This window comes from Garra rufa, chromosome 19 (assembly GCF_049309525.1).
Source record: "Garra rufa chromosome 19, GarRuf1.0, whole genome shotgun sequence".
NCBI lineage: Eukaryota > Metazoa > Chordata > Actinopteri > Cypriniformes > Cyprinidae > Garra > Garra rufa.
Window position 1 is genome coordinate 19,896,510 of NC_133379.1, and position 21,868 is coordinate 19,918,377.

Genomic DNA, 21,868 nt, shown 5'->3' on the forward strand with positions numbered 1-21,868 from the left:
TTTTTTGTTTTCTTTGTGCACAAAAAGTATTCACATTAACTATTTTAACAATGTCCTTACTACCTTTTATGGCCTTGAATGTGTCCGTTGCTTTTCTGTCTATGCAGGGTCAGAAAGCTTTTGCATTTCATCAAAATTATTTTAATTTGTGTTCCGAAGACGAACGAAGGTCTGACAGGTTTGGAATGACAAGAGGGAGAGTAATTAATGACATAATTTTTGTTTTTGGGTGGACTATCCCTTTTAAACTACATTTTCAGCAGTTCTTGAACAGACACTGATCAAACACAAACCAATACCGAACTAACTGACTTACCCAGAATCTGCACCTCGATGTGTCTGGGTTTCTCAATGAACTTTTCCACAAACAGAGCTCCATTGCCAAAGGCTGCCAGGGCCTCAGAGTACGCACGTTGATAGTTCTCCTCTAGTTCCTGATCACACACAAAGCCATAGGGTCAGCCAATGCAAATACCCAGCACATCAATTCATACAGCACGAGTAACTCAAAAGCAAACAAATCTAAAGTGCACACAAGGGCCCCACTTTGCGTTCATTTATACGTGTCAAAGTTCACAATTAGCTCTCAGAAGGAACAGAGCAAAGATTAAACGTGTTCCAGTCCCTTACAAATAATTTTACTCTCTGACCCAGTACCTCATACTCTCTGACCACTCGCATTCCACGGCCTCCACCACCATATGCAGCCTTGAAGATAATCGGGAAGCCATAGCTATTGGAGAACTCTTGAGCTTCCTGTAAACATGAGATGGGAGCATCTGTTCCAGGTACCACTGGCACACCTGCAGGATGACAAAGACACATCTGTGTCAATACATGTTTTTTTTGTTGTTTTGTTTATTAGGAGCGATATGCACCGTAGTAATACTATCCCATTCTTTGATGTGCCATGTGGATATCATAATGTGTAGCAGACAAATTTAAAGGGACAGTTCACCACAAAATTTTAATTGTATTTTTAACTGTACTAATATATATGTGACCCTGGACCACAAAACCAGTCTTAAGTAGCATGGGTATATTTGTAGCAATATCCAAAAATACAAAGTATGGGTCGAAATTATCGATTTTTCTTTTATGCCAAAAATCATTAGGATATTAAGTAAAGATCATATTCCATGAAGATATTTTGTAAATTTCCTACCCTGAATATTTTAAAACGTATTTTTTGATTAGTAATATGCATTGCTAAGAACTTCATTTGGACAACTTTAAAGGCGATTTTCTCAGTATTTAGATTTTTTTGCACCCTCAGATTCCAGATTTTCAAATAGTTGTATCTCAGACAAATATTGTCCTATACTAACAAACCATACATCAATGGAAAGCTTATTTATTTGGCCTTCAGATGATGTATAAATCTCAATTTCGAAAAATTGACACTTATGACTGGTTTTGTGGTCCAGGGTCACATATATACATTTTTTTTTTTTTTGCATTTAGCATTATTTTGTTTAGCTTTTTTTTTTAATCAAATATAATGTTATATAATGTGTGTATTTTATTTTTTATTTTATTTATTTAGTTTTTTTTTTTGCATTTTGCATTTTGCGGCACATTTATTTATTTATTGTTTTTTGGGGAAAATTATTTATTTAATTATGTTTTTTGTTTGGCAAATATAATGTTATACACAAATATATATAAACATACATATATACACATATAAATATATATGGCCAAAAATGGCAAACAAAAAACAAAGAAATTATATTTATATCTATATCTATTTATCTATTTATATCTATAACCATTACACATATATATATAATATATACATATATATCTCCAAATATGGCAAATTTGTTTGTTTTTTGTTTTATATATATATATATATATATATATATATATATATAATGCTTTTTTTGCATTTTTGGCAAATGTATTCATTTATATGTTGTCGTTTACTTTTTTGGTATATTTGGCAAATGTATTTATTTATTTTTTCCCTTTTATGGCAAGTGTATTTATTTATTTTATTTATTTGTTTAGCATTTTGCTTTTTTGGCAAATTAAATTTTATATTTATTGATTTATTTGTTTATTTATTTGTGTGTTTGTTTGTTTTGCTTTTTTTGGATTATATTAAAATATATTCTATAACATTATATCTATAAACGTTTTATATTTCTCCTTTGTTTTATTTTGATTATGTCATTAATAATGCTTCATGGGATTATATTTCTTTCCCTCAAAGTAATTCCTTCATCAGTACGCACTCTTGTGCCTTTGATTTCAGGCAAACAATATTTGAAAATATGACAAAAAGACAGGTGTGAGTTTGTTTTGTAGTGATTCATCTCATAGCTAGCTGGTTTGGTTCACGGCTTATAATTTCCTTAACAAAGCTTTTTTTTTAAACCCCTAAGGGAAAAAAATACTTCAGAAAGAAAAGCCTCTGTTGCACTCTAGTTCTGCGACACAACAGTTGACATAATCCGATAAGAGAGAAGACAGCAAGATGCTCCCCGAGGAGATCAGACAATGAACGCTTTACCTGCACTGATGGCTATGGTACGGGCCTCAACTTTGTCCCCCATCTTGCGCACCACGTCTGGAGTTGGGCCGATAAAACGTACCCCAGCATCTACACACGCCTGGGCAAAATCTGCTCGTTCTGACAGGAAGCCATAACCAGGGTGGATAGCATCTACATCATTCTCCTGCCAGGCACAGATTGCAAAACATCACCATTTGCAAGCACAAGTATCAAATCACAATCCCTGTAACACCTATTCAAATGACTGTTGTACTGTCATCTTATTATTTAATTATGAGAAAGACAAGAGATGACAAAAAGACTGATTCAAATGCACTACAGTTCAAAACTCTGAGGTACAGTTGGGTACAATACAGTCATTTGTCTCCTAAATAATACTTTTATTCAGTAAGGATGCATTGTATTGATCAAAAGTGACAGTTAAAGGAGTAGTTCACTTCCAGAACAAAAATTTACAGATAATTTACTCACCCCCTTGTCATCCAAGATGTTCATGTTCATGAAATTATGTGTCTTGAGGAAAACACTTCAGGATTTCTCTCCATATAGTGGACTTCAATGGTGCCCCCAAGTTTGAGCTTCCAAAATGCAGTTCAAATGCTCTTTAAAGGGCTCTAAATGATCCCAGCCGAGGAAAAGGGTCTTATCTAGCAAAACGATTGGTCATTTTAGAAACAAACTGACAATTTATATACTTCTTAATCTCAAACACTTGTCTTGTCTATGTCTGCGTGAACTGTTTTTTCCAGTTCAAGATAGTTAGGGTATGTGGAAAAACTACCATCTCGTGTGCTTCCCCAACTTCAAAATCGTCCTACATCGCTGCAGAAGTACCGACCCAGTGTTTACAAAGTGAACATGCAAAGAAGATCAAATGTTCTTCACGAAAAAAGGTAAAACAACGACGTAGGACGATTTTGAAGTTGTAGAAGAAAATGAGATGGGAGTTTTAAGACTAACTGTATTGACCCGGATTACATAGACTAGGTGTCACAGAGACGAGACAAGACGAGACGAGACAAGACGAGACGAGTATTTGAGGTTAAAAAGTATATAAATTGTCAATTTGTTTCGAAAACGACCAATCTTTTCGCTAGATAAGACCCTTCTTCCTCTGCTAGGATCGTTTAGAGCCATTTGAAGCTTCATTTAAACTGCATTTTGGAAGTTCAAACTTGGGGGCACCATTTTCCTCAAGAAACAATTTCTTTACGACTGAAGAAAGAAAGACATGAACATCTTGGATGACAAAGGGGTGAGTAAATTATCTGTAATGCTGTTCTGTTGAACTTTCTACTTTCTAAAGTGTCCAATAAAATGCTGTAGAAGCTCTTTCCATAAGCAGCTTAAAGGCTGCAATGGCTCCAAGAATGCAACCTAACTTCTCACACTGGCTGAAATATTTTGTTTGACTTGTATTCAAGGTTAGCCAATTTAGTTCTCTAAACAAGTCACGACAAGAGGTTAGGAATGTTTCAGATGCTTAACACAACATGGGTCATTTTCTAAGACGCATAAGGCATAGTGTTAAACTGACAAGTTGTTAAAGCCATTGATTTATTTATTAATTAAGCCATTGACTGACTGATTGTCCATTGATTGTGGCCTGAGGTATTTAATCGGAAAATGAGATGTGGGAGATGTGGCTGTTGGTGATTATTTTACGGCTAAACTACTTGTCTTGGCGTCAGACTCTGAACCCTTTGTCAGAAGGCATAATTATGTGCAATTACTGCTCTTTGCAAGCTTGTTTGCGCTCTATCTGTCCAATCACTGCAGACTGTGTGTGTATTTTACAGGTCACGAGATCCTCATCTGCTGTTTCACCACACAAACACTTTCAACAAAAGCTGCAGGTGTTAAAAACATGTGAATACATTGCTGCTTTGGAACTGCAAAATAAACACAGTTCTCACACAGAGTTCTCACGCTGACCCAGGACCAGTGTGAAAGAGTTTGGGGCCATTTCACAGTTTTTATGGCATTTTTTATTTAAAAAAGCAGCCTTGGTAAACATTAGGCTGTTTCACTGTTCTACGTTTTTTACAGACCACAGATGTGGTCTTTGAATAGTAGTGTAAAAGTAATAAATAGTAAAAAAAAATTATGTTAGATTGCAAAATCTTAAATGTAAATGTATTATTTTTTGTTTGGGGCCAGTGAAAAAGGTTGGCAGGACAAGTAGAAAACTGTGTACAGAAGATTTACAGTGTGTCTTTACTGAACCCATTTAGGTGCAAAGTCTGACCTTGGCCACTTTGATGATGTCTGGAATATGTAGGTAGGCTCCTACAGGTGGCAGCCCCCTCCCGATGAGGTAAGCTTCATCTGCCTTTTGTCTGTGCATCTGACCCGTGTCCTGCTCAGAATAAACAGCCACTGTGCGGATCCCCAGCTCTGTGCAGGCCCGGAACACCCTGATGGCAATCTCTCCTGCAAAACGCATTTTATTAACGCAATTCATTATTGCCATGTGTTTTGATACTTGAGGAAGAGACTGAGAACAGATGACATACTGGTTGTATTATTTCTGCAGTTAAAGACTATAGCCATACTGCTATTTTTAGAAATGCATAAAATGTATATATATATATATATATATATATATATATATATATACACACACATACATATATATATTTTTTTTTCATCTTGTTAGAAAAATATATAATAAAATTGTCAATTAAAATATACACTCGTAAAATAAAACAGTGCTGTCAATCATTAAAAAAGTAACTAATTAATCGCACATTTCTTCTGAAATTAATCACGATTAATCACACTAAACAAAGGAAATTGTTCTTTTTTTTCCCCTAATATTTAACCTTTGACTATAGCCTTTCAACATTACAGTATAATTGAGAGCTATCTATTTTATAAAAAAAAATAACTTCTAATTTACAGCTGAGGTCAAAAGTTTACATACACCTTGCAGAATCTGCTAAAAGTTAATTATTTTACAAAAATAAGAGGGATCATACAAAATGCATGTGATTTTTAATTTAGTACTGACCTGAAAAATAATTCAGGTCCCACAAATTCTTTGGTTTTTCAGCATTTTTGTATTTGAACCATTACCAACAATGATTGTATGATTTTGATATCATATTTTTTTTCATTAAGTACTCCACTTCAGATGATACAGAACATACTTGCGTTTCCCTGAAGACAACATAAGTTGCATTTACCCTGAACTTAAAATTCCAAAAGTTTTCAACCCCTGGCTCTTAATGCATCGTGTTTCCTTTTGAAGCATCAGTGAGCATTTGAACCTTCTGTAATAGTTGCATATGAGTTCCTCAGTTGTCCTCAGTGTGAAAAGATGGATCTCAAAATCATACAGTCATTGTTGGAAAGGGTTCAAATACACAAAAATGCTGAGAAACCACAGAATTTGTGGGACCTGAATGATTTTTCTGAAGAACAACACGCAGTTTAACTGTTCAGGGCAAATAAGGGACTTATAAACAACTAACACCAAACAAAAAAATGTTTGGTTCAGGTAACAACACAGTATTATGGATCAAGTGTATGTAAACTTTTGAACGATCACTTTTATAAATTCAACAATTTTCTCTTTTATGTGAAATATCTTATTCAGGTCAAATAAAAAAAAAAATACCATGCATTTTGTATAATCCCTCAGATTTTGATAAAATAACTAACATTTTGCAGATTCTGCAAGGTGTATGTAAGCTAAGCAAAAAGCTCATAGTTAATTCTAAACACTGACGCACCTCTGTTGGCCACCATGACCTTTTTGATGGGTTTGTACTCCAGTGTCTGGGGTGAGGTATGGCCAGAGCGGGTCATACTCCACACCCTTCTGATGGCCAGCAGCCCCAGGGCAGAACGCTTTCCTCCCACCTGTAGCAGCATCTAGAAAGCGAAAGCAAAGATAGACGTATTAGTCAATTCTTTAGTCTGCCGTAGCATTATCTAGTGTTATCTGTGTCTAAATAACCAAAGTGATTCGTAGCCTTGCAGAGTTTCTCACAGGAGCTCAGCTACTGCTTATATGGCGATAACAAGAGTCAACACTCATACTAAAGGGAAAGTGAGGTCAGGGATAAGAAAGCATGAGAAAACTACAAATGAGAGCTGCAAAATGTGACAACAAACAAATAAATTATCAACAAGCAATTTGGCAAAGCCTGGCCTCTACTACCTGAGAAGATACTGAAGTCTGGCTCAAAAAAATGCTGTATTTCTAGTGTATCCACATACCGCTGGAAAACACAACTACGGTCAAGTGCCCACAGGGCCAAACTGAACAAAACACAATATCATATACTGCAATCATATTCCCTGTGGACAAAGCTTCAAAGGTCGAGACTGAACACCTGAAACAACAGCAGCACTGATAAAACTCAGTGGGAAACACCAAAGGATCAGAGAGACGACAAGGCCTCAACAGACAAAGGCAGAACAGCCTATAAAACAACAAAAGGAGATTTAAGATAGAAATCTAATGATAGATCATGACTAAATCAAAACATGATGTGTGCACAATCAGTTAAAAAGTAAAATTGCTCACTTGGCTAATCTACTACTATTCTGTTGGACAGTGGGCGTCCAGACAATGAGGAAGTGATTCTGCACCCATACAGGTGTCACAAGGCAAAAACCAACACTGCATCCAGTGTGCTCTCACTTATATTCAAAGAAAACTAAAACTTTAAAACAATGTTATAGATACAGTTCAACCAAAAATGACTTACACGGAAGATAAGGAAATTGTTAAATGCTGTTGTTTTTGTTTTCTTTGCACACAAAAAGTATTCTCATAGCTTTTTAACATTACGGTTGAACCACTGATGTCACATGGACTATTTTAACCATGTCCTTACTACCTTTCTGGGCCTTGAAAGTGTCAGTTGCATTGCTGTCTATGCAGGGTCAGAAAGCTCTCAGATTTCATCAAAAAAAAATTGTAATTTGTGTCCTGAAGATGAACATTTGGAGTCCTTACAGGTTTGGAATGACATGAGGGTGAGTAATTATTGACCATTTTCATTTTTCAAAAAAAAAGTAACTTAAAGGAACACTCCACTTTTTTTGGAAATAGGCTCATTCTCCAACTCCCCCCGAGTTAATAAGTTGAGTTTTACCGTTTTGAAATCCATTCAGCCGTTCTCCTGTTCTGGCGATATCACTTTTAGCATAGCTTAGCATAGATCATTGAATCCTATTAGACCAGTAGCATCACGTTCAAAAATGACCTACGAGTTTCGATATTTGTCCTATTTAAAACTTGACTCTTCTGTAGTTATATCGTGTACTAAGACCGGTGGAAATGCAAAGCTTCAATTTTCTAGGCTGCTCCTGCTTCAGCCTTATTACGGCAGCAAACTACTATTACGCCGGAATGGAAGTGTAGTTCAGAATCTTATCAGCCTAGAAACTCGCAGCTTTGCATTTCCACCGGTCTTAGTACATGATATAACTACAGAAGAGTCAAGTTTTAAATACAACAAATATGGAAACTCGTTGGTCATTTTTGAACGCGATGCTATCGGTCTAATAGGATTCAATGATCTATGCTAAGCTATGCTAAAAGTGATATCGCCAGAACAGGAGAACGGCTGAATGGATTTCAAAACGGTAAAAATCAACTTATTAAGTCGGGGGGAGTTGGAGAATGAGCCTATTTCCAAAAAAAGTGGAGTGTTCCTTTAAAAACCAAAAAACATTTTATGCTGAACATTGTTATTTAGACTAAATTAATTAAAATTACAATACTACATATTTAAATAAATAAATCCTTTTAAATATGTACACATAGATTTAGGCACCACAGCACCGCAATTTATAGAATAAAAAGGATAAGATTACATTTAAAGCAACAATGTACTAGTAACTTCCGTATTGTGACGTACATCCAAGTAAAAAAGACTATCTAAAAAACACAAAACGATCAATAAAATGCATTTAGGAAACAGATGTGGATTACTTGTGTTGTTTTTAGCAGCTGTTTGGACTCATACTGATGGCACCCATTCACTAAAGATGATCAGTTGGGGACCAAGTGATACAATGCTAAATTTCACCAAATCTGTTCTAATGACAGATTGTTTTTTTTTTTTAAGAAATCTATTCTGCTCACCAAGCCTGCATTAGTTTGATCCAAAACACGGTGAAAGCAGTAATATATTGTGAACATTGTGAAATATGTTTAGAATATATTTTAAAATGTAATTTATTCCTGTGATCAAAGCTACATTTTCAGCATCATTACTCCAGTCTTCAGTGTCACACGATCCTTTAGAAATCATTCTAATATGCTGATTTGCTGTTCAAGAAACACCTTTTCATTTGATGAATAGAAAAATCCAAAGATCAGCATTTATCTTAAAGGGGCTATATGTAACTTTCTGACATTTAAAATCGCGACTGACACCTGTGGCCAAAAAACAGAACTGCTCTTCCTCTCTGCTCGCTCTCGCAGCGCGCGCTCGTACGTAAACACTTCACAAGTCGCTGCAAAGTAGTCAACATTGTGTTTACAGAGGTAAGAACCGTCAAATACATATATTGTTTGAGAAACTAAGTTTGTTTGCAATATATATGACTAGCGGTGGTGGCAGAGTGATCTGAAACGTTTAACATGAACACGCTTGACGTCACATCCGCAGACAGCGCGCGAAAAATCCGACCCGACAGAAAATAGGAAAAATAGGATACAGGCTTATAGGTGCACCCACTGTGAGCTGACAAGGTGTCAGTATGCTCATCAGGAGATGTTCGAGTCATAAATGGTCAAATAAAAAGGCTATTGTTACGTTTATTTTGGGGGAAAAGTTACATATAGCCCCTTTAAATAAAAAGCTTACATTATACACATATATATTATAAATTAATACTTTTATTTAGAAAGGATGCTTTAAATTGATCAAAAGTGATGATAAATGTACATATGATATGATGTTACAAAAAGATTTCAGATCAGTTGTGTTCTTCTGATCTTTCTATTCATCAAAGAAACCTGAAAAGGCTACTCATAATAATAAATGTTTTTTTTTTTTTTCTGAGCAGCAAATCAGCATATTAGAATGATTTCTGCAGGATCATGTGACACTGAAGACGGGAGTAATGATGCTAAAAATGTGGCTTTAAAATCACAGGAATAAATTACATTTCACAATATGTTCAAATAGAAAACAGTTATTTTAAAAAGTGCAAATTTTTCAGAATTTTTCACATTAAAAATCTTACTGTTCAAAAACTTTTGACTGGTAGTGTACATCTTAGATGGCCTGAGGGGGAGTCAATTTTCAACAATGTTTGTTTAACATTGCTACTAAACTATCTAAACGTAAAATTAAGAAAACTGAACATGTACATTAAAATATCTTATCAGCAAATACTAATATTGTAACAATATAGCATGCATTCCCCAAAATAACATTTGACCCACAGTTCGTACTTCATTTTTATATATTAGACATATATCTCTATTCATCCCATGTCATGTTAACAATTTTGCTTACACTTTGAACTATGCAGTCCATGCTGATAACTAAATTCTCATGTTTAGTAACATTTTGTTTACCTTTTTTTTTTTTAAATAAACCATCATGGTAGCGTGACGGGTCAAATGGCATCCAATGCACTGACGCAAACCACTTGAAAAATCAATGCTCTAAATCAATTCATTTAAAAAAAAAAAAAAAAGAACATTTGTTCACTGAACGCATCTAGTTCATATTTGCCAACTTCCTAAAGAAAACCGGCACTTGATAACTAAGGGGATTTTGCAAAAATGTGCTCAAAGGTCTGGCTACGTCAGAGAAAAAGGTATTTGTACAGCATATGGCCTCTTGGATGAAAGGGCAGAGAAAAAACTAAACAAATAATGTACATTCATCCAAAGCTAAGGCTGATATAAGCATATTTAAGGTGTCTAGTTTCACTTCGACTACCCTGTGGTTACAAAGCGGTTCGACTGTTCCTTATACTTGCCTTCTCCTAAATAAGGGACATCCCTTTGCCAAAATCACAACAATACACGACTGTCTCCTGGCTGAGAGAGAGAACATGACACTGATACATGAGCTCCGCAGTGGAGACACAAACTAAAGCTGCAGTAAACAATGGAGAGTTGTGAGTTTAGGACAGTATGGAGATGGGGCAATGTATTGGATGACATTCTGAATGTGTAATGGGGCATGTAAAACAGCGAGGGGTGAGTTTGGTGTGATTTGGTAGCAAAATGATCATATCGTCCTGACTGGGTGGAAGCCTTTGAGCGGTTACCAAACGATTCACATGAAACCTTTTATCCAGAGTATGTTGGCACAGCCTGTGGCCTCTGGTCTAAAAAAGAACTGTACTCTCTTCAAAAGAAAACCTTAATAATGCACAGAGATCCACTTACAAACTCACTCAGAGTTTGGTGTATGCTGTGAGAACACAAGGCCATTTATTTGCATGTACAATAGAGAAAAAACAACTGCGTCTTTTAACATTCAAGCCACTAAACCTGTATTACTCAATAAAGCAATAGACAAAGTGGAATAACTTGCTTACACATGAAAACACAGGACGAATCCAATGTTTAAACTCGCAACCGCCCCTTATGACAAACGTTTTTTCTTTATCAGATACATAGCTAAACTTCTCTAAATCTGTTCTAATGAAGAAACAAATTCCTCTACACTACCAGTCAAAAGTTTTTGAACAGTAATATTTTCCCATGTTTAAAGATGATGATTCTTTGCTCACCAAGCCTGCATTTATTTAATCCAAAATACAGCAAATGCAGTGATATTGTGAAATATTTTTGCAATTTAAAATAGCCGTTTTCTATTTGAATATATTTTAAAATGTAACTTATTCCTGTGATCAAAGCTCAGTTTTCAGCTTCATTACTAGATAGACAGACAGACAGACAGACAGACAGACAGACAGACAGACAGACAGACAGATCTTCTTTTGACCCCACATAGGTTGCCACCACGTGGCTGATGCTGACTCAGATATGCCCCATAGTTCAAGAGTCATCGGGTTTCTGGAGATCTCCGTAAGTGTCATATTATTAGACACCTGCTGCTTTTTATAAAGCATGTTCAGTGTTAGGTTACTGTGTTTAATATATAACAAAAATCAGTGTCAGAGGTGATTCTTTGACTATGAAAATGTGACCAAGAACGAATCCAAGAATTTATAACTACATATTTTATTGCAGTGACAACAGTACAGCTATAAAACTGCAGTAGATCTTGTTGAATATTAGAAAGACATCAAGATTATTTACATAAGAGAAACTGTATATCCCTGTGTAAATGTAAATGGGTGCCAGTATTTATTTTAAGATATTTAAATCACCCTTTTGACTTCACCAGATCATTAAAAAGACCTTATTTTGTTAATAAAGCTCTCAATTTTGAATAATTTCAGAAAACTGAGTGGGAGGGGATGTTTAAACTGGACATTCCTTACATACCAGCTTCACAACAACCTTTTATAAAAGAGATGTTTATTCTATTTTTAAAAAGACAAAAAAAATATTCACCCAACTTCCTCCTGCATGCCATTCGAGTCGTAACCAATGCAACTCTGCTATAGTAAGATAAAGACTTCCCAATATTTGTAATTAGTTTCTTACATAAATAAAAGCTTGTGGTTGATGTGTCAATAAAAGAACTCCAAACCAAATAAAAAACAGATGTTTGGTCATAAGCTTTGCATGTTGTGTCTTGAATGAACCGATAACAATTCAAGGGAAGATTAAAACAGGGCTTTCTTTAACAGGCGTGTTTAGACACTTCTGAGGGGGAATCATAACTGACAAGTCTGACAAAACAAGAACTGCTTTCATTCCCAAGTCAAGCTTGAACCTTCAAAACACTTCTTGTACCAGTCAGAAAATCGAATTCCTTTATAGTTTTAATAGTTAATGTTATAAATGAAGTTGAATTTATAACACAAGTTGAAATACGCAACCTTAAAGGTTTACGTCTTTTTTGGTCGCAATAATTACGCAAATTGGGTTTGGACTTTACTGACAACTATTGGAGTGAAACTGACTATTCCAGTTTAACACAAAGGCTCTTTGCTTTCTTTCTTTTTGTTCGTGATATGCTACACACCTCCATATAATGCACATATGCGACCCTGGACCACAAAACCAGTCTTAAGTAGCACGGATATATTTGTAGCGATAGCAATAGTCAAAAAGTACATTGGATGGGTCAAAATTATCGATTTTTTTCTTACGCCAAAAATCATTAGGATATTAAGTAAAGATCACGTATGAAAATATTTAGTAAATTTCCTACCGTAAATATATCAAAACTTAATTTCTGATTAGTAATATCCAGGCCCGGCTACACGGGGGGGCCAGGGTGGGCCTGGCCCACCCAATCAGAAGCTTGGCCCACACTACATAGACTTATAGCCAATCACAAAACTGGTGCGACATTCAGTTGAGCTCCATATTTTTTTCTTACCGCCTGCACCCGCAAACATTCTAATATTGTATATAATTTTGCACTGTCAATCGCTTTTAGATGAGTGTTCGCGCTGTTATTTTTACTTTCGATTTCGCGATAACGCGCGAGCAGCACATCTTATACAGGGCTCTACAGTGCGACCATTTTCGACTGAAAATTTCTAACGTTACATGCAACTATGAAAAAATATTTAGGAGCACCATATGCGACTGACTCGATCAGCATATTTGCGCTCAAGGGAGCTTCAAAGGTTTCTACGTGTTTTTGTAACGTTGAGTAATGTATCACAGACATATCTCATGAATCCTTTCAAAAACAAAGTGTAGAGAGAGTGTAAATAAGAGACTGTGCAGTGTATAGAGCGTCGTTGATTATAATAGGGCTTGTGATGAGTGATGAGTTACAGCTTTTAATCATTTTTATGGGAGTTTGTAAATGAGATATTGATTTAATACAGCAGTTAAATAAACAAGAAGTTATTATTAAGTGACTTACATTGTCTGACTGTAACACTATTCCTGATTTTACTGTTTCGTCGTCAAAAGTAATCTGAAACAAGTCACATCTAAGCCGCTGCGCTCCATTCAAACACAGCGGTGTTTCGTTTATAAATGAACGTGCGTTTTTAAACGAACCTTGTGAAATGATTCAATTCCCAATTCATAAAGACAGTCACTTGCTTTAATCCTGAATGAACCATCTGTTCAAACGAATCAAATTAATGATTTGATTCAGTAATTAAATCAATCTTTTTGCCGCCACCTGCTGGCAGATATTTTCAGTTATTTAAATATTTAATACTTCTGTATTCAAAATTTTCTATTTAAAACATTAATCTCAACATGAATTTATGAAATTGATTTCACTCATGGCACCTCTTGAGCCTCATCGAACATATGAAAAGGTAAAAGCAAAGGTAAAAATGTAAATCACTTTAAGGAGTCAAATATCACCTCGTAATGGAAGGCTAATTTTTTAATCAGATTTTTTATTATTGTTTAGAATGTGCTCAAAACAATTAGGAGCACAGTCAAAACTTTAGAAGTTAGGAGCACAAGTGCTTCTAACAATAAAAGTAAGTGTAGAGCCCTGCTTATAATAACAGATATTTGTCAGTACGCACAAGATTGGGTTGCCAAGTCCGTGTTTTTTTTCCCAACTTTTAAACTACTTTTAAACTTGGGTTGATTTCCCCCCGTGGTTTAATGGTTTGAAATATTGCAGAAATTAAATTTCAGTAAAATGCCTGTATTTAAATATTTAGCATTCTACCTGTGATAAAACAGAGCTGGATGTTTTGTAAAGGGCAACTGGTAGGAAGCTGTGTTTTAGATCAATGTGCAAGACTGTAAAATGTGTATTTTAGATATGGAAATGACATATATAAGTTGATATTTGGGATATGGGGTAATAAATAATACTCTATTTTCACACACTAATTTTGTTGCTTTTATCACTGTATTAAAATGATGTATGTAGTTACCACCCCCAATCATAACCCCTGCCCACCCTTCATCTCAATTCTGGAGCCGGGCCTGGTAATATCCAAAGCCAAGAACTTCATTTGGACAACTTTCTCAGGATTTCGATTTTTTTTTTTTTGCACCCTAAGATTCCAGATTTTCAAATAGTTTTATCTCTACCAAAAATCTTTCATCCTAACAAACCATACATCAATAGAAAGCTTATTTATTCAGCAAACATTGACCTTATGACTGGTTTTGTGGTCCAGCATCACATATTAGCACTATCATCATCCCAAAAAAAGTATGTGTTGCTAAAGGCATCACTGTTAATTTGTTTATTTAAAACTTGATGAGCAAAAACACTTTTAAACTATAAATCTGTGCGTCTTCAAGAATGACAAGACACTTTGATGACGTAGAGCACAAAATGACGCAAAGTGTTGTAAATATTGGTTGTGTCCAAGTAAACTAACTAAATAAAACGGTTTTAGCCATCATATGGGCATCCCTAGGCAGTTTTGACACTGTCATGCTTGGGTTGGACTGGACAGATGAACGTAAAATGCCATCGACAGCTGCCAACTTGAACCTGAACTTGCTGCGCAATGAATTAACCACTTTTTCATTAGAGAGCTGCTGCTTTTGTTTTTTAACTGTCTTGCAGCCCTGAAGTGTTTATGTTTGTCAGCGTGGCAGGGAATAGTTTATAGGTCAATCAAGTGAGCTAAATCGACCAGCTTGTCCAGTTTGATTCATTCATTTGGCACATGCGTTAGCAAACATTGGAAAGCATGCCCTTTGGTCGCATGCTGCACGACTTCAATAACAAAGTCTATGTTTTATAAATATTTACTGTAGACGCTAGTACTGTCAGTTCCATGACAATAAATGCACTTATGAGCAAGTTTACACATCATGCATCTGTTTATTAGGGAAGGAACTTATGCACATCATCATACATCAAAAATAACACAGTTTACGACAGCAGTGTCACAAAACGTGCATCGTCTATTCTAAACTAACGAACGCATTAAATGCGAGAATGCAGTCTTACCTTTTTATTCTTGCCTCACAGCAGTTGCGTTCTGAAGTCCAATCCTGTTCCTTGAAGATGGAACGTGAAGTACGGTGCGTAAGTTCAGTGAATATCAAGTGTACGTCGCAAGCGTGGATACGTAACGTTAGTTAAGGAACGATAACTAAATGCGCCTGGTCCAAGCTCGCTTATTTACATCATCTGACAGTGCGTGTAGATTTTCTACTGGACGTTGAACTGGTTACAATTGTGCGCCGTGGTGTGTGTCAAATGGTCTGAATTGGCTTGTCCGGTCCCAGATCATTTAACACTCTATTTAGTATTTGGCCCGTTACAACATTTTTCTTGAATCAATAATCCACCCATCTGTGTGCTGCTAAACTATTGGCGTATGCTCCGAGACAGGCGTCCCCGCCCACGTCTCACTTGTCATTGATGTGATTGGTTGCCGCTGAATTCGGCCATACCTTGTTCGTTCTACGTCACGTCAATCAACAACAGCTCTGTACAGGTACCGCTATTGGACGGTTGGGGAAGCCTTGTAGTACTTGGGTGTTGTAGTTTCACAACGGGATACAACTACAAATGCATACTTTTCTGTTACTTACTTCTAACTTGTTTCTAATTTTACACATTCTGAAGTTATGAAAAAAACATCTTAACGATTTAGGTTGTATTATGTGCAATGTATTTATAAACTACCAGTCCAAAGTTTTTGAACAGTAAGATTTTTAATGTTTTAAAGTCTCTTTTGCTCACTAAGCCTGCATTTATTTGATCCACAGTACAGCAAGAACAGTACAATTTGTAAAATATTTTTACTATTTAAAATAGCTGTTTTCTATTTGAATATATTTATAATATAATTTATTCCTCCACATGTGGTTTCAAAGAATAATTTTTAGCATAATTTCACATGATCCTTCAGAAATCCTTCTAACATTCCGATTTGCTGCTCAAAAAAAATAAATAATTGAAAACAGCTGAGTAGAATTTTTCAGGTTTATGAATAGAAAGTTCAGAAGAACAGCATTTATCTGAAATAGAAATCTTTTGTAACATTGTGTCTTTATCATCACTTTCGATCAGTTTAAAGCATCCTTTATATACATGTTTTTTTTTATTAATTAAATATACTGACTCCAAGCTTTCAGATGGTAGTGTATAATGTTACTGTATGAAAAGCTTTTTCAATGTAAAGCATCCTTGCTAAATAAAAGTATTAATTTCTATAATTGCTTTACCAAAGAAAAAAATATATATATACACTGACTCTTGCTTTTGAATGGTATAATGTTACAAATGTTTTTTTTATTTCAGATAAATGCTGATCTTTGGATCTATTTATTCATCAAAAAAAAAAATCCTGAAAAAAAGGTACTTGAATATTTTAAATATTGCTAATAAAAAAAAAAAAATCTTGAACAGCATTATCAAAATTTCTTTGAATAGAAAGTTCAGAAGAACAGCATTTCTCTGAAATAGAAATCTTTTGTCACATTGTCTTTATCATGCCCATGCAGGTTTGCAGTTATATAGGCAACAGTGTTATGAACAAAAAGAGGTAATTTAGAAACAGAGGTCCAAGACGTTTATTTAGCAAGAAAACCAGAGTTCTGCAATGGAATGCATAACCTTTCATTTTTTACTATATTACCTTATGGGCAGAAGAAGAGAGAGAAAAAAAACAAAAAGAACCAGACAGTAAACTCAGATCTCAGAACGAAAAAACAGCATATAAAGGTCATAAAAAAAGAAAACACAACAGTAGAATAAATTAAGAACTGGGGCAGAAGATGCAATACTACCACCATAATGTACGTGATTCTACCATTAAGCGCTGTTTGTTTTACCTTGGTCTATACAGTTACAAAAAATGGATTTCATTCAAAGCGCCTGCATTCGCAGGTTTCATGGCAGCGGTCGCTGCACCGACATGGCAGACACAGTCGAACTGGATGACAAGCATTACGCACCATCCCAATTGCCACTGTGCACGGACCACAACTACAGGACCATGGAAGAGGAGAACGTGCCGAAAAGATGCTAAAAAGATCATAAAATGCAGGTGCTTTTGATGTACACAAATATATCGAACAGCCTGCAGGAAGAACCAGCACACAGCTTAAATTGAAGATTTTTTCCCTAGACAGAAACGGTCCACTGACTAGGACACCGAGTGCAGCATTGAAATGCAAGACTGTATATTCAGGTGAAAACTACTCTACATCTTCAGTATAAACTCCACACTAATAGAGCTCAAACCAAACATTAAACCTCTCTACACCAGTCTAGAACAAATAGGTGGCATTTGCGTTGCGGTAGTGAAATTAGTGAGGAAATGCAAGCTGGAAAGAAGGTCAAAGCCTTTCCATCACGTTTCTCTTTTAAATAATACAAAAAGGGGCAAAAGAAGCAAACTAACTGAAAGAATTGGTCCCCAATTAACCATTTCTGGATTATTCTATGCAGGTTTGTCTAATTTGCGCTTTTTTTTCTTACACGTTAGTTATGCGGTCCCTAAAGAACAAGCCCTATTCCAAAACGTAAACTGTACTGCGTGGCTCCACTTTAAATCCAACTACAAGCACTCGCTCAGACACACAGATCTACACTTACAAAAACAATCACACTATGACATGGAAGTTTGAGCCATTTTGTTATATAAAGCCCCTGATTATCCATGAATGGTTATTCACCATACAGTTCTAAGACCACTGAGCAGAGGTTGCATGAGAAACATGCAGTTAAAGGAGAACTAGCAAGTTAGAAAAAAAGAGGCAAGCTGGGAAAACAAAAAACAAAACAAAAAAAAAAAAACACACAGAAACATGCCAAACGTAAATAAAGCATGCATTGCTCTTGTCCATATAGTATGTCACAATCTTTAAAATATTGATACATGTGTTACACTGCTGTTATCATCACCATCATATATGCAAGATTTAAACGTTGTTGTGCATGTAAATATTTTCTTCCAAAGAAAACCAGATAATGTAGGGAAGAAGCTGACAGGAGATCATGTCGGAAAAACAAGCAGAACAGAGGACGGATCAAACTAAGGGAAAGTGGAGGAGAGCAAAACTAAATGGAGAGGAGTAAGAGATTGGGTTGTGAATGCTTGTTGAAAGTTGACAGTGAGGGTGCTGCCCACTGTTTGGTCTGTTGTGCTCCTTTTGGTTTCCAGTTTTTACTTCGCCGTCATCATCTGGACAAACTCTGTGGGGGAATAAAATTTAAAAAAGTCCTCATACAACCCATGGATTGTTCTTAAGCTCACATTTATTCAGATAAAATGTTGACTTGCATATAACAAAACATGTGGAAATACCTTCATAGTTGACCTGGCCGTCACCATCAATATCTGCCTCCCGGATCATTTCATCCACTTCCTCATCTGTAAGCTTCTCCCCCAGATTTGTCATGACATGACGCAACTCTGCTGCACTGATATAACCGTTTCCATCCTGTAAAGCATTAGTCATTGAGAGAGATAAACATTCTTTCCACATTTGTTGACACACATTCAATAAGATGCAAATTAAGGATTGGTCCACTTCCAAAATAAATAAAAAAAATCCTGATAATTTACTCACCCCCCATGTCAAAGATCTTCATGTCTTTCTTTGAGTCGCAAAGAAGTTAAGTTTTTTGAGGAAAACATTACAGGATTTTTCTCCATATAGTGGACTTCAATGGTGTTCAATGGAAAAAAATACAGTTTCAATGCAGCTTCAAAGGGCTCTACACGATCCCAGCCGATGAATAAGGGTCTTATCTAGCAAAAGATCAACTATATTCTTTAAAAAAAAAAAAAAACCTCCTTCGCTTCAAAATCTTCCGACATCGCTGTTTTACAATTTTTTGCAAAGGGCGTTTGACCTTCTTTGCACATATGGACAATTTTGAAGTTGGAGGAGCAAATTAGATGGAGTTTTTCAACCTACCCCAACTGTTTTAAACCAGAGTTTACAGAGTATGCATCACACAGCTAGCACAGGAAGAGCATTTGTGGTTAAAAAGTATATAAATTTGTATTTATTTTAGAAAATAACTAAATGTTTCACTATATAAGATCCTTATTCCTCAGCTGGGATTGTGTAGAGCCCTTTGAACCTGCAATGAATCCATTGAGCACTGTATGGAGAAAAATCCTGGAACGTTCTCCTCAAAAACCTTAATTTCTTTTTGACTGAAGAAAGAAAGACATGTACATCTTGGACGACTTGGGGGGTGAGGAAATTATCAGTAAATTTTTTATTCTGCATTTAAAAGGTGACTTCTCTACCTTATCGAAAACTCTGAACGCTTCTCTGATCTCCTCCTCGCTATCCGTGTCCTTCATCTTCCTGGCCATCATGGTAAGGAACTCTGGGAAATCAATTGTTCCATTGCCTGAAGGGAAGAAAAAGCCAACGGATTTAGAAAAAGAGAAGAGCTACTGTAACATGGCATTATTATTTGTGAAAAAGCTTCCTCACCATCGGCATCAACTTCATTGATCATATCCTGAAGCTCTGCTTCTGTGGGATTCTGGCCCAAAGAGCGCATAACAGTCCCTAACTCTTTAGTAGTGATGGTGCCATCACCGTCTTTGTCAAATAAGGAGAAAGCCTCCTTGAATTCTGGAAAAGAAAAAAATTAAAGAAGTAATGCATGTTAATTTATTGCATATCATTGAACTGCTGATTGAAGATAAAGGTTTGAAGCAAAGGTTAATCTTGCATACCAGCAATCTGCTCCTCTGTTAGCTGATCAGCCTATAGGACACAAAAAGAAAAAGAAAAAAATATTTTAACAGCACTGGCACATTTTCAAATCAGTCTGAGGCTCAGTATTTTTGCAGAACGTGTTTAACACCTGATACCTTGTGTTTATCAAATTCTTAAATGTCATTCATGCCTACAACGCCTTGCGTTGAGTTGGAAAATTATAAAACGCTTTTAACCCAGACTACAGCGCTGTATTTGACCATACTAGCGTAAGTATTGTTTTTATCAGTCTATAACGTGGTTTACATTTAACGTCACTTGAATGAATTAGTGCGCATGCTGTGGGGAACTAACGTTAACGTTAACTTACAACAAGCATGCTGTGACCGAGCAGATATATTAGAAAACGCAAGAGTTTTGTCTATTGTAAATGAGGGCGATCTCCACATCTATCATCGATGCTTTTCAGGCTGCTGCCTTCTGACGCCGACATGAGGCGAGCTAGCAACTGGGAATCAGTCAAGGATGTGCTAGTATAGCGCATTTTACGCTGTAAACATCTCACGCCCATTTGCGAATAGAGGAAGCGCTGCAAAACGCCACAAAGAACGCGTTAAAGCCGTTTATTCTATAATGAGAAATATGAAGGCGGTGTAACCCGTTTAAGTGACGTTAACGTTAGCCCGGGAGCTCGCACGCTTTCAACAGAATGACGGTTAGCTAGCGAGGCGCTAAGCTAACAGTAGCCCATTCACACCTATCACTTCGCCATGGACGCCCAGTCATTTTTGTAGCTACGCTGCGCTTTGGCTATTAGGGTAAAGCGTTATAAAGACTTACTTACCATTGTATTTTAGTGTGAACTACGTCTGTACGCAGAGGATATAAACTGAACGGTTTGCTTTCCACCCGTGCGATTGTCAAGCACTATCTTCTGCTGCTGTGCGCCCAAATTTCAATATCACTACGCCCTGGTACTTCGGTCCAAAGTGGGACGTCGTACTCCTTGACAACAAAGCTGTTACTATGGTCTTCCTCCGCCACGTAGTCGAAATGTTCGAACTCCAAACTGCTCAGTGCAACTGCGCAATTTTCCTTTATGTAAGCGATATATTAGACGGCGCTGTTTATCGACTGTAAATTTCTATTTTAGCATTATTCTTATCAAAAGCCATAGCATACAACGGTGGCTTTCAGGTTTGAATGGATGGTCCGGAGAGTTTATATATAGAAGACTGATGGCACTCGTCAGCTGACCTAGGAAGTGGCTTCTGATTGGTTTTCAGCCACCTGCAATGCGTCAGGGAGTCCTCGAAGAGAGCAGTTCTTAAAGACACAGACGCATGAAAATCGACTAGTGCTGCAGATGCAACACTGGCAGCATGTCAGAGAAAGAGTCTGCCGTTGTACGTCCTTTTAATGGCCAATATATTAATATTATGTTGAAAAATAAAGCGTGTTAAACTCAAAAACCTGGTTAACTCTTAAAGGTTAAAAGTGACCAACCGTGTAGACGTGTAACCTAAAAAGTAAAGGTTCCTGGTCAGGTTTGTGGTCCCAAATGAGTAACTGACCTAGAAAAGTTTGAGTTGTGAAAAGGAGGAAACTATTGGTATTGGTAACTATTGGTAACGTATCTATTTGTCCTTCCTTTTAGATCTAAACTATACAAAGAATAT

General features: G+C 36.2%; 2 protein-coding genes across 2 annotated transcripts in view; both read right to left on the minus strand.

The window, feature by feature from the left end:
• Positions 1-15,813, minus strand: part of LOC141291991 (pyruvate carboxylase, mitochondrial-like) — a 45,819-nt gene extending 30,006 nt beyond the window's left edge. Inside the window, exons 1-6 of the mRNA XM_073823974.1 lie at positions 15,496-15,813; positions 6,259-6,400; positions 4,770-4,954; positions 2,519-2,684; positions 658-803; positions 317-434 (exon numbers count right to left, since the gene is read on the minus strand). Coding sequence (XP_073680075.1) covers positions 317-434; positions 658-803; positions 2,519-2,684; positions 4,770-4,954; positions 6,259-6,400 — 757 coding nt within the window. The 5' untranslated portion in view covers positions 15,496-15,813. The remainder of the gene's footprint in view (positions 1-316; positions 435-657; positions 804-2,518; positions 2,685-4,769; positions 4,955-6,258; positions 6,401-15,495) is intronic.
• A 1,232-nt stretch (positions 15,814-17,045) lies between these two features.
• On the minus strand, positions 17,046-21,386 carry calm3b (calmodulin 3b (phosphorylase kinase, delta)). Its single transcript, XM_073824108.1, has 6 exons — positions 21,034-21,386; positions 20,207-20,237; positions 19,959-20,102; positions 19,766-19,872; positions 18,809-18,944; positions 17,046-18,696 (listed from the first exon to the last, which is right to left on the minus strand). The coding sequence occupies exons 1-6, from the start codon at positions 21,034-21,036 to the stop codon at positions 18,668-18,670; spliced, it is 450 nt and encodes a 149-aa protein (XP_073680209.1). The 5' UTR covers positions 21,037-21,386; the 3' UTR covers positions 17,046-18,667.
• Between the last annotated feature and the right edge of the window lie 482 nt (positions 21,387-21,868).

Excerpts from the sequence above, each read along its gene's own strand:
- calm3b (XM_073824108.1), bottom strand. Across the intron at positions 19,873-19,958 it reads CAATGAAGTTGATGCCGATG|GCAATGGAACAATTGATTTC; the intron begins GTGAGGAAGCTT and ends TCTTCCCTTCAG. Across the intron at positions 18,697-18,808 it reads CGGCCAGGTCAACTATGAAG|AGTTTGTCCAGATGATGACG; the intron begins GTATTTCCACAT and ends ATTCCCCCACAG.